The sequence below is a fragment of the Electrophorus electricus genome, chromosome 23 (genome assembly GCF_013358815.1).
Source record: "Electrophorus electricus isolate fEleEle1 chromosome 23, fEleEle1.pri, whole genome shotgun sequence".
Lineage (NCBI taxonomy): Eukaryota > Metazoa > Chordata > Actinopteri > Gymnotiformes > Gymnotidae > Electrophorus > Electrophorus electricus.
Genome location: NC_049557.1, coordinates 4,945,148 through 4,957,953, shown reverse-complemented (window position 1 = coordinate 4,957,953; position 12,806 = coordinate 4,945,148). Strand labels below are relative to the sequence as shown.

Genomic DNA, 12,806 nt, shown 5'->3' with positions numbered 1-12,806 from the left:
TACAATTGATCCAGAGCGCCAGCTCTTACCAGCAGCTGCTCCTAATGGGAAATCAGTCTCCCCATGGCTGCTGGCGCCTCTCTTCTAAAACACTCCGGCCTTCTCTTTTCCCGAGTTTTTATAATGATCTGCACTATATGATCATACCTTTTGTCATGCTGCTGTCTTACGAGTGGAGATTTAATACAAAACATCCAAGCTATGTAATTATGTGTGTAGAAACATAAATATTAAAACATGAAATCTGATGATAAATTGGACACAACCTATGGATACTGCTTTGCTAGACTGGGCTTGCATTACATAAAGGGTAAACAGATAGATTTCTTCTTATACATAGTGGAAACATAATAATGATAATAATGCAGCTCTCTGCTTCAAAGTGCTCCTTACCGAGGCTTTTTCAAATACCATCTGTAGCAGCAGCGGCTAAAGTTCCATAAAACAAGGTCGTTTTCCACTCCTCATCCTGATTAAGCTCATGAAAAAGCACAGAGTGTGCGCTTTTTCCCCCTTCACAGTGGATTCAGCACACTTGCTTAATAAATGTTCCATACGCTTGGCAGAGACACTTAAAAGTGCGTAAATGCGAGACGGTAGCGACGTGCTGAAGTTCAGAAAGGAGAGAAAGCTTTCATTAACTGCCGAGGCTTCAGATCTCTCTGTTCCCAGAGGATTTTTCATTTTCATTTTTCTCTCTCTCTCTCTCTCTCTCTCTCTCTCTCTCTCTCTCTCTCTCTTTCTCTCTCTCCCCCCCCCCCACCACGCAGCAGTGGGCGTGCAGTGGAAAGCACTTTGTCAGGTTGGCCACAGCCATTTCTTGGTGCTGTCGCGGCGTGTTGGCTCTCTGTGTGTCTGAGTTATTATTAAACCAGCTATTCTCACGCGACGCATGTGCTGCGCTCAGATAAGCACAGGTAGGAAGTTACGTAAGGCATGGAGTGATTACAATGAGAATAGTGCCGCCAACCACCACATTGGGACCCCAACTCTGCTGGGCAGCTGATAAATGCCGGCGTCTCCAGTTGCGCCCGCGTCTCCGGTTCGAGCCCAGCCGCTGGCTTTGTTTGCACACACTAAACTAAAAAATAAAGCACGGTCTCGAGCCCATTATGGTAATGTTGGGGAAACAAGTGGATGAGAAAAAGCACAGGCAATATTAAGGTGTTCGTTCTGAAAACTATGGAGTAACAGGACTTTTCTTTCAGGGTCTGATTTTAGCCATGTTACGCAGGCTGGCAGACGGTTGGCTGCCATAATGATGGTGGTCAGTGCTATTCCCAGCAGAGCAAAACTGGGTCTCATCACGATTCCATTACAGTAGGTTGAGCACTACACTCGCTGGTCTGTCCGATTGAAAAATAGACAGGCCCGCCCGCCTCTTACAGTGGCACATTCCCAGACGGTAGTCCAAAAAGTCCTGGATCCAGTGTGATACAGAGCAGAAAAGAGCAGAAAACATGAGGAATAGAACCCGTTCTGGTGCCGGAGGCAATGGCCTGAGCTTCCCTGTCCGGCAGGCCCGGGAGCTCTCGCCTGCTCACGTGTGATGAGTGGCCTTGACCTTTGACCTCTGCCTGGACTGGTCGTCTGCCTCACTCGTGCAGAGACACTTGCACACACAGGTAACATAAACGCGCCAGCGCACTCACAGAAATAAAGCAGGGCAGAGATGTTTTTTTCAGTTAAACTTAAAAAAATATATATTTCACTTAGACAGTGACCTTTGCTGGCCTTCATGTTACAGTTTCCATATTTTTGTGGTCCTGGAACTGTGGTATGTCCTGGATCTGTAGTATGTCAAACTTCTCAGAGAGGGGGAGAGAGGGGACAAGTTAGACAGAGAGAGAGAAAGAGAGAGAGCGAGAAGTGTTAGGCCATCTTCTCTCTGTTCTACTTTCTAAGCATTCTGCGATGACCTAGGTTTCACTCTGCAGAGAGGAGAGCGCCTAAGCGTGCATCCTAAACTGTGCAGAATAATGCATGTTCTCGCTTTATTTCTGCCTTTCCTTCTGTCAGACTAATTAAAGCGAACAGGTTGTGGGAAGGCTGGGAAAAGCTGTCAGGGGTGATGCTGGCACAGTGGAAAAACGAGCAATAGAGAGATGGAGTGTGCGCGTCTGTGTGTGTGTGTGTGTGTGTGTGTGAAATGCAGAGGCAGGCTGAATGAAAGCTTGTTGCACTGAAGAGACTGTGCACAAATGTTTGCTCCAAGAACTGCATATATCAAAAGCATCTGATTTGAATAGCAAGACAGCAGTAACAGTAAAGCACCGCAGAGCCCCAAAACAGACCCTGTCAATAAGACTGAGGCACAACCATGCAGGTTGAAGTGACAGTATAAAAATTGTGTGTAAGTGTGTAAAGCCTAGACACATACATACACTGTTACTCTTTCTCAAACACTAAAGCGTATACACACATGGCCTTTTATTACCGCCATTATGGGATACTGCCATTGTGTATGACTGTAGCTAAATAATGTAAAGCTTACATCTAATCCTTAACCCTTAACCCTTAACCTCAGTAACCAAAAGATTTTAGATCTTCTGGATCTTATAGATTTTCAAACAAAAGCTACCTGACGTTCTCACGGTATCAAAATTGTCAAGATTTTCTATCATCCTGAGGACACTTGGTCCCCACAAACTGTGAAATACCTGCCCCACACATACACACAGAGTGTATTATGCAAATGGTCCTCCAGACGAGTCGTCTCCCTGCTCACCTCCCTGGAGCTGTAGGAACCGTCTCATTAAAAACAGCCCGACAAAAGGCCTCCCAGCCAGCCAGGCTCTTTTAAATGTTACTTTCAGGTGGCGGTCAAAAACATTGCCTAGGAAACCACAGAAATGTCACCAGCGCGTAGTGTGCCACGCGGTAGCGTGCGGCTGTCAGCTTATGCAAGCCTCACAGCATGAGACGGAACAGGACACGATACACTCACACAGTACTGGGAACAATCACTGTCCCCTACACACACACACACAGACACACACACCCACACACACACTCCATTTCCACACCAGCAGGCAGCAGAACCCCTATACAATATCTCCATTCTCTCATGAAGAAAGGAAAACAAATTACATGTCTGCCTGACAACGCCGGAATGCAGGCGGCCAATGAAATCTCCCTGCTTCCTCGCTTTCCATTTGCATAATGTGACAGCAGCACTAGCAGCCATGGCACATGGACTGCACCTCACCGTCATCCGCCATTTCCAACATCAAGTCAAATGTATGGATTTCTCTGTCTCTACATTAAGGAAATGGATCCAATAAATATGTGTGTGGGTGGAAGGGTGTGTGCCTATGTGTGTGTGTGTGTGTGTGTGTGTGTGTGTGTGTGTGTGTGTGTGTGTGTGTGTCTAAGTAAGAGGGAAAGGGTCGCTATGAGGGCTTCATAAAAGGATGGACACCGGTACATGTGCTACTTTGTGTGAAATACATTCCTGTAAATAAATGTCTCTCTCTCTCTCTCTCTCTCTCTCTCTCTCTCTCTCTCTCTCTCTCTCTCCCTCTCTCCTTTGTGCCATGCCTGGTGCTCCCAGGTGGCTCGCGTGGCGTGGGATTCATTCGCTTTGATAAGAGGATAGAAGCCGAGGAGGCCATCAAGGGCCTGAACGGACAGAAGCCCTCCGGCGCCGCCGAGCCCATCACGGTGAAGTTCGCCAACAACCCCAGCCAGAAGACCAGCCAGGCGCTGCTCTCGCAGCTTTATCAGTCGCCCAATCGCCGCTACCCCGGCCCCCTGCACCACCAAGCCCAGAGGTTCAGGTAAAGACAGCCAGCCTGGCTGCCACACCGGTGATCTTTGCCACACGCCAGCCGCATTCTGATTCAAGCCACGATTCGTGCACCTGAATTTCAAACTGATGCTTCCCCCAAATATTAGAAAGGCAAAAAAGCTTGGAATCAAGTGTATAGTCACCTACCTATGCTGCCTAAGGAGCGAGATATGCTAGCTAACCCTTAAGCCTAGTCGTCCCCCCCACCCCCACCATTCGGAAAAGAAAAGGACATGAAAAAAAAGAGTGAAGGACTGTTTATAAGAGACAGTGGGGTTCTGTCGTTCACAATGTCGCCATGGTGATTCTGTTTCCCTTACACTGTGCTCCTTCATCTCGCCTCCATTTCACCAGTACCCATCATCAGCCCAAGCAAGCTAACATCAGTACACAGTAAGGCGTTCGGAATGGTACAAAGCCAGTGGGAATCAGTAGTAATGTTGAACTCTCACCCGTTTGGTCAAATTCCATTTACATGGTTTTTTTTTCTTCTGCATTCATATTCTTTTGAGTTGTGACATCCAAGCACACAGGATTGCGCATTAACACAAACAAGTTGCGCATGGCGCTTACAGCTGCACTGCATTGCTAATGACAGTAATCAGTAATTAATCCCTCATACAGCACACTTAGAACTGAATAGATGTGAAAAGGATGTCTCGCATTTGCATGAATTACATGGCCACACAAAGGTGGCATTGTGATAGGCTTGTTTGGGGACAGTGTTTAAAGCCATAGGCCCAGCTGGACCTGGCTCAGACGCAGAGAAGCCTTCAGATGTCTCGTACACAGAAGAACACTCTTGCACCTTATTAGACCCCACTGCAATAGATTAATTTACCCATGGCACAACCTGCCTGGCTAATTGGCTAATTGTTGCCTTAATGACTGAGCATTGAATGTGTTTTCGTTTTGTTGTGAAGCCTTCTTTTGTGTGTGTGTGTGTGTGTGTGTGTGTGTGTGTGTGTGTGTGTGTGTGTGTGTGTGTGTGTGTGTGTGCGTGTGTGTGCGTGTGTGTGTGTGCATGTTAGATATGTCAGGAAAAGTTTGGTATGAATTATGGGAAACCGTTAATTAGCCTTGTCGGCCATCCTGAGGCAGCTTAATAGCACGTGAGACGGGGCAGGCTATGTGAGGGATGGAGGCCGCAGAGTGGCCAAACAGGCAGGAACCCAAAACGAGAGTGACTGATGAGGATGAGAGACTAATGCACCGGCCCAGCAGGTCACCGAGGCTAATGAAGAGACTGAGGAGAGAGAGAGAGAGACAGAGAAAGAGAGAGAAAGAACGGCGGAGAGAGAGAGGATACCTCTATTTAATGTTCTATTACATTCTGCCTCAAACTTCATTCAAGTGTCATATCAAATTATTAAACTTTTCTTTTGCGCTGAAAGGTGCAAAACCCTGGAGACAGTTTCATTCATACCGCCAGCATATCATCTGTACACGATCTTCCGCATGGCATGAATTCATTCTTTGATAGCTAATTGTTTGATATTGATAAAGTCCCTGTGCCCCCAGTCCCTAAAATCAGTCTGCAACCATCTGTCACAAACACAAAACCATTACAATGACAGAACTCAGGATAAAAAAAGATGCACTCATCATTCAGTTGCAGTGTGAGATTGAATTTCATCACCGAACTACCGACCACCAAAAGTGTCTTATAAAATTCAGACATTAATTTCAGAGCTCACCTGCTCTCCGATTCATAAAAGCCCGTTTTCATTAGCCTTTGATAGCATTAAGACAACCTCTTCAAAAAATCGTTTAGATCTAAAAAGACCAAGCAATTTAATGATACATTAAAGCAAAACATTTAAGGCAGGTAATATCCATTATGTCACCAATATAGCAAGCAAAGACCGAGTCTGAAGTCAGACACTGCTACACTCTTACGACTCAATGCTCCTTCACTTAGCTCTAGGCCACACTAGCGACAGCTCAGAGGCGGTCAAGCTCCCGGCAGGCAGTGGATGGCACCTCCAGGTTAGCGGTAGCACCGTTGCTAGCCTCATGCACTGCTAGCTTAGCAATTGACTCTGCAAGGTGTCTGGTGGGGCTTAACAGTGTAACGGCCCGACGCTGGATAGGCGTCTTCCTTCACTCCAGTGAGGCAGAGCTGTGTAGCATTAGTTCCATTGACTGAGTAGACCATCTGCCTGGCATTAACCCCAGAACCCTCCTTCTCTTCACAGGCTGGACAATTTGCTTAATATGGCCTATGGCGTTAAGAGGTAATTAAACTTCACCGAATGCCAGATGTCCATGTTGACAAAATGATTTCTCCCGTTCCTATTTTTTTACCCTCTCATTTTCTGAAAAGTCACTTACATTTAATTAAGTTCAAGGTTTTTTACTGTCCCTTAAGTTTGATTGTTTATTACTTGATTCTACTTGATTTCAAATCACCAACCACTCTTAGTCTTTCCAAAAAAAGATTCTCTTTCATGATTTCTGGTGTAGAGTATGCATTGTCTAATTCTGACACGACTAGAATTTTGAGTTTTGTATCTGGTTTGGTATTTTCTGTGTTTTGCTCTTGTATTGATGTGGGGCTGCTGTAGGATTCAGGGGCTCAAACCCAGACTCCGCCCAGCTCAGGATCTTTTCGTACAGGCAAAGTTGAAAATTCCCCCGTTTCAAGCTCCTAGAAGCCTTTAGACACCCCGGTGTGATTATGCATACAGGTGTAAATCCTCCAGATCACTAATAGGTGTTACTGCAATCACAGCCTGGCTGCTGACCCCTTTCATTTTCATAGCAATTTGACAAACCCTGGCTGGGTGGCAGCCGAAAAGCCACTGTAGCATCAGCAGAAGCGCTGTAGGGACCAGCACTGGTCATGGATTCTCATTAAATGATCCGACTTTAACACAGTATTCCAGCCTGTACCTTTAATGTTCTGGCCTATTTTTGGCTGACGGGGAGAGTGAGGCGGAGGGGGAGAGTTTTCCTGGATCCCTGCAGGAAGCGTCATGTTTCGCTGCAGGTAGCACAACCTCAGATCACCTGGGTTTTGCTCGTGCGCTAATTGCTGCTTTTGTGCCCTTGTGGACAAGTAGCAAGATGGTTTCAAATGTGTGGCGGAGCTTATGGCGTCTGGCCGCACATTTCAGCATGTCTTTGACGGGAAAACGGACAGGCGACGCACCGGTGGTGATGCGGCGCGATGTCCTTTTCCATGCTGACTGTCCCTGCTGAAAGACCAGGGTTCCTCACAGTTCTCTCACTTTATAAAACCAGCACAACCGGCTGCCTCTGGAAGATCGAGACAACAGACTGAAACTGTTGCAGGCGTCAGACTCGCCGATCCCTCTACCTGCAGCTAATTTGTTTCGCTGTATCCAGACATGACGTTTGGGGAGGGAAAGGGAAAAGAAGAAAAAATAAATAATTACTAAAGCCAGGAGGTGAGCGTGAGGAAGCCAGCCAGCGCAGCGAGACATGCAAACAAGGCCGAGAGCACAGTGAGCAGCGACGGAGAGACGAAGCGTGCTGATTGTGTACCGCGCGCGGTTATCAGTGAGGGTAGCAGCAGGGCCCGCGTGCTACGGGAGCGGATGGGCCACCGCACGGGGGGGGGGGGGGCGGCGTTTAGGGGCGCATTTCCCAGAGCTCGAGGGCTGGGAGTGGGTGAGGTAATTAACGGCGGGAAACCCGCAGTCCCGTGGACGTGAGCAGCGGCGGGGCGAAGGTGAACGGCACGGCACGGCAGGTCAGCCGCTTGTTGCTACGCAACTCCTTGTCCGAGCATTCCCCTGCTTTGGCGGGAGCGACGGTAGTGCGTGCGGTAGGAGCGGCGGTGAGCTGACCCAGCCCTCGCGCTCTCACAGATGCCTGGCATCCAAATTTACCCCCCCCCTCCCCCCCCCTCCCCTCCCCTCCACTCCACACCACACCACACACACATACTTATTTTTCGAGATGAGTAATGGTGCCGGATTCGTTATTTACACCGAAACACGCTGTAATTGAAGTTATGAGATGGTTGCGAGCACAGAGCGAGCCAATGTACTATTATACTCCTCGTTTGCATAATGAGCCACGGCCTACGCGAAACAAAAGGGGTGGGGGGTTTCGGACGCGCGGCGTGTGTGTGCCAGGACGCAGCAGCGAAGGCACAGATGAAGCGGCTGAGGAATTCTTGGCAGAACGAGCAGCGGGGGTCCGGTGGGTGCGGCCGCGCGCGCCACGTTATCGATCACAGGCGCGCGGCGCTGGGAGTCGCGCGAGGCTGTGGGTGGAATGCGTGTTTGCCCACGGCAGGAGGCTAGAAAGCGCCGCGCCCATCTCCCACACACACACACACACACACACACATACACGTGACAACAGCTTCGGTATAGCCACCGCGTCTTCAGCAAGGCGGAAATCTCAATTAAAGCACCACCAATAATGCCTACAGTCATTCCTGGAAAGGAGGCATACACAATGAACCTTTTATCCAATTTACCTTTTATTTAAAGTGGAAATTTCCTTTAAGCGGAAAGGCAATTAACTGAAGTCAACTGAGCATTCAAATCTCTGCATCAAGAGGAAGAAAAGGAGCAGAAAAGGGGAGAGGAATGAGCAGATTTACTCAGTTGCATTCGAACTCTCCTATGAATTCGGGAGGCATTAATGTGACGAGTTCCTGCAATTTAGCTTCTCCAATAGATCCACTCAGGAAGACAGTGAAGAAAAGGAGCCAAGCGGCTTGGTGCCGGGCTGAGTGGCGTTCTCGCACAGCCCACCCGCAGTCTAGTGCACTGCCTTTTCAGGTCCCACACAAAAAGCCACCGGGCGCCTCCTTTCACTGCTCGGCACATATTGAACAGAAACGCGAATCAAGGGCAATTCAAAAGGCGCTAGCATGGGCAGGGGGCGGAGACGTGCGAGGGCAGTGCCCACCGGAGGCGGCATGCGCGACTGGGTTGCGGTGGAGGCGAGCCGGTGCAGGCCGCAGAGCTAATGTGGGGTTGTAACGTGCCGTCCATGTTCTACAGGCATGGGCATTACACCATTGCGAAGGTCTGGGGTCACTAACTCGTTTTTTTTGTTTGTTTGTTTGTTTTTTTTCAGTGCTGCTTGCTTCTACACTGCAAATGCTAGTTCTCTAAAAAATGGCTCTCTCTCTCTCTCTCTCTCTCTCTCTCTCTCTCTCTCTCTCTCTATCTCTCTCTCTCTCCCCTTCTTTCTCCACACCCCCAACCTCTCTGTCTGTTGGTCTGTCTCTCTCTCTCGCTCTCTCAGGTTTTCTCCCATCACTATAGACAGCATGACCAGTCTGGTAGGGATGAACATTCCTGGGCACACTGGCACGGGATGGTGCATCTTCGTCTACAACCTGTCCCCGGACTCGGACGAGAGCGTCCTCTGGCAGCTCTTTGGGCCGTTCGGCGCCGTCAACAACGTCAAGGTGATCCGCGACTTCAACACCAACAAGTGCAAGGGGTTTGGCTTCGTCACCATGACGAACTACGATGAGGCAGCCATGGCAATCGCCAGTCTGAACGGGTACCGGCTGGGTGACCGCGTGCTGCAGGTCTCCTTCAAGACCAACAAGACCCACAAGTCCTGAACTCCCTCCCCTCTCTCGTGTAGCCCCGTAAAAAACACCACTACTAACACCCACCTCAGCCCACACAGCTAGCCTACTCCAAACAGGAACAAATCTACCAACAAACCAACTAAAGAGAACTGGATATGGCTTATAATATAACTTTGGACCTATAAGCCAATGTTGCCTAAGTATTACAAAATTGAAAACAGAAATTATTAATGATTTGGAAGACCTGTACTTGGTACAGGCATTCTGTTGTATATCCTTTGAGTTCTTGTGGTTGTTTATTGGTTTCCTTTTCTCTGTAAACAGTAGCAAAACCAGACCGCCCTTATTTAAAAGAAGAGAAAGTCCTTCTTACGATTGAACTCTCGGTCTTGATTCAGGTTTTTCTTTTTTGTTCTCTTTCTGATCCGGATCCACTGTCGTTAGTATAACGCCTCCCTGGGAAGAGAATGGGAGGGAGCTCTTTTTAAAAAAAAAGAAACGATAAAGAAATCGATGATCATTCATTCATTTGTTTTGGTGTATATTATTAAACCCCCCCCCCCCCCCCCCCCCCCAAGTAAATTGACAGGGATGACGACACACCATCCCTTTTCTCTGATGCAGAATACATTTCTAACATTGTTTTGTTTTGTACTGCAAACAGAACACATGTCTTTCCTCACGAGGAACCAGGAGACAGGGAGAGGGAAGGGATGGGTTAGCACTCCTGTTGACAAACAAAAACACACACACACACACACACACACACACACTGTTGCCAAAGAGAAAATCTCTTTGCTTGAAAATGCGTTTAGAAAAAAAAATGAAAAAATAAAGAGAAAGAAGATCTATTTTTGTAAATAATAATTAAAATAATAATTATTGAAGAATTTTTACAAGAATCTGGATTTGAAAAAAAGAGAAAAATATTTTGACTGGCTAATTAGGGGTTGGGGGAGGGGTCAGGTGCCTCCTTGTCTTGTTTGTTCTGCCGTGGTACTTTTTAGGATACAAGGTTGTTTGTTTTTCGGGGAGAACCACATCGGCAATGGTTTTGTAGACGGATGGTTTTATCAAAGGGATGCAAATTCAGGCAGGTAATTTTTCATAGCACGTAATTGTTCAACAGTGATTCCCAGTAGGAGAGGGGTCTTCCCAGGCCTAACGCATCCTCGCAGTCAAGAGCCCAGAGTAAGGCCACACATCCTCCACTCGTTTTCTTTCCATCGTCGGTCTTTGGGATATCAGTAATACATGCCCATACTTCTCCATTTAGAAACCACACGTTCTTCTGATTCCTTTCGCTCTGATTTCGTGGTATTGCATTTGAGACGTACTTCCTTTAGAGATCAACAGTAGGTGCTATATTACATGGTTCACATATCTTGAATATCCAAGTTTGTTGTTATGTGTGTTATTTAGAGGAAAAAAAAAAAAAAAAAGAAACTTCGATGTTGGCATTAAACTGAGCTGCTGTTTTCGTTTAATTCAGTTTGTTGTCGGCCCCCATCTGGTCCAGAATGGTCTGGTCTGTGCTGGGAGATGCCAGATGAGTAAATCCGGACCTTGTAAGAATCACTTAACGAGTTTTCTTTGGCTTGCTGACATATAGGTTACTTGCTGAGTGTACAGCGTTTGTCAAAATTCAATGATAATTAGCTAGTTTTGTTAGTCTAGTATTTGTTTCTGGAGGATCTATTACAAATGTGTCTTTCTTTGTTGTGTACAAATAGATGATATATAGTCTACATTTGTTTTACAATATCTATATCTATCTGAGTTGTCACTGTTTTTTGTTCAAGCTTGTCTTTTTTCATATGAAAACTTTATGAAGTGATGGTTCAGTTACTTAGAAAACTCGTGAGGAATCCTGTTTACTATGTTGTCATGTCGCTTGTGAAGAAGAAAAAAAGAAAAATTTGATTTAATTTGGGTTTTTTTGTTTGTTTGGGGGTTTTTGTGTTGTTGTTTTGTTTTTTTGTTGTTGTAGTTGTTGTTTGTTTTTTTTAACGCCGCGGCAAAAGAAACCGAACAAAAAGCTTCTTGAAAATATGTATTTATTTATTGATTGATTGACTGTTTCATTGATTAAATTATTTATTTATCTGGATTATTTATTTATTTATTTGTTTGTTTGTTTGTTGTTCTGTTGTCTGTGTTTTTGTGTGATCCTGGTACAGGGAGGGGGGTGTTTCTGAGCTCACGGGAACAAACGACTAGGGGAGAAGCTCTTCCATTAGTCCTGTGCACTGAGACATTTTAGTACGTTTGTGCTTTGTACCAATATATCAAAATTACAATATAAAAAAGTTTAAAAGTCAAAAACTAAAAAAATGTCAAGAGGGTTGGTGAGGCTCTTCCCTTATTACTAGAAACAGTTACTCGCTATGCATAACTTAGTCGATAGTTACATTTGCTATTGCTTTTTTCTTGTCTTGTTAAACAGAAATCTTTAAATCTTTTTCAATAAAGTTTAGTCTTAATAGAATGTTATAACAGTTGTTCTGGTTCAATATAACCTGTGATAAGTTTGTGTAGTTTTAAAAGCCGCTCTCCGCCCTCCCTCCACACACTACCGTTGCTTTGTGATCCAACTTTATGCAAAAATGTGGGTGTGAAACACAGTTTCTCGTGGGTCTTTACGCATCCCACACTTTAGGTCCAGCTGCCTCGATTTGATTATTATACTGTATGTCCATTGTTTTAGAATTATTCATTGCATTGGACCTATGAAGAACTCAATGTGTCATTTTACCTTGATTTAAACTAATTCTGCCATTTGCATATGACATCATAACTCCAAAAAGCTTTGACGCTGATTGTACTGGTTGAAGTAAAATAGCTATAGAAGATGATATTTGATAGATGACACCCATTATATATTTTCTAAGATATAGTCTATTTTGAGAGGTAAATTTAGTGAATGGCTCTTTGAGAGTAGGGAATCAGCTCATGTTGAGACAGGACTGCTGTGAATGTTGGAGAATTTTTAACTACTTAGATGCATTCATGCACACTCTCACTCGTCCACCTCTTCAGCTACACTTCCACCATTAGTCCATCCTCTGCTCCGCCCCCTCCGCTGGGCGGTAGCTCAGCCCTCCTCAAACCCCACCCCTGGGCGGGCGTTTGAATTATGCAACGACCCCAGTAGAATGTTGTTCTGATGTACGAACAAATGTCCTGCATCGCTTCCTCCTCTTTGCTCATGACATCGCCCTCCGCGGGTTTCGTGTACGACTGTGAGCAAGAGCTTTTTGCAGAGCGCGTGCTTGCGTACGAGTGTGTGTGTGTGTGTGTGTGTGTGTGTGTGTGTGCGCGTGTGTGTGTGTGGGGGGTGGGGGGTGAGGGCGTTCGGAACATGGGGCCATGTCTCCGTGGTAGCGCCCTGGTCGCTATGGCTCCCTTTCTCCCCCTGTAGCGCCTTATAGTGGCAGCCTGCCAATAGGAAACCAGCAGCCAGTAGTGTCGGAGGGAAGGCCA

General features: G+C 46.4%; 1 protein-coding gene across 5 annotated transcripts in view; it reads left to right on the top strand.

Annotated features, from left to right (window-relative positions):
* The window catches only part of elavl4 (ELAV like neuron-specific RNA binding protein 4), a 66,563-nt gene extending 56,687 nt beyond the window's left edge, over positions 1–9,876 (top strand). For 4 of the 5 annotated variants that reach the window (XM_027001394.2, XM_027001393.2, XM_027001397.2 and 1 more), the window contains exons 6-8: positions 3,554–3,779; positions 5,989–6,027; positions 9,026–9,876. In XM_027001394.2, coding sequence (XP_026857195.2) covers positions 3,554–3,779; positions 5,989–6,027; positions 9,026–9,353 — 593 coding nt within the window. In that variant the 3' untranslated portion in view covers positions 9,354–9,876. The remainder of the gene's footprint in view (positions 1–3,553; positions 3,780–5,988; positions 6,028–9,025) is intronic. The other variant, XM_027001396.2, reaches the window with a different exon arrangement.
* Positions 9,877–12,806: the final 2,930 nt, after the last annotated feature.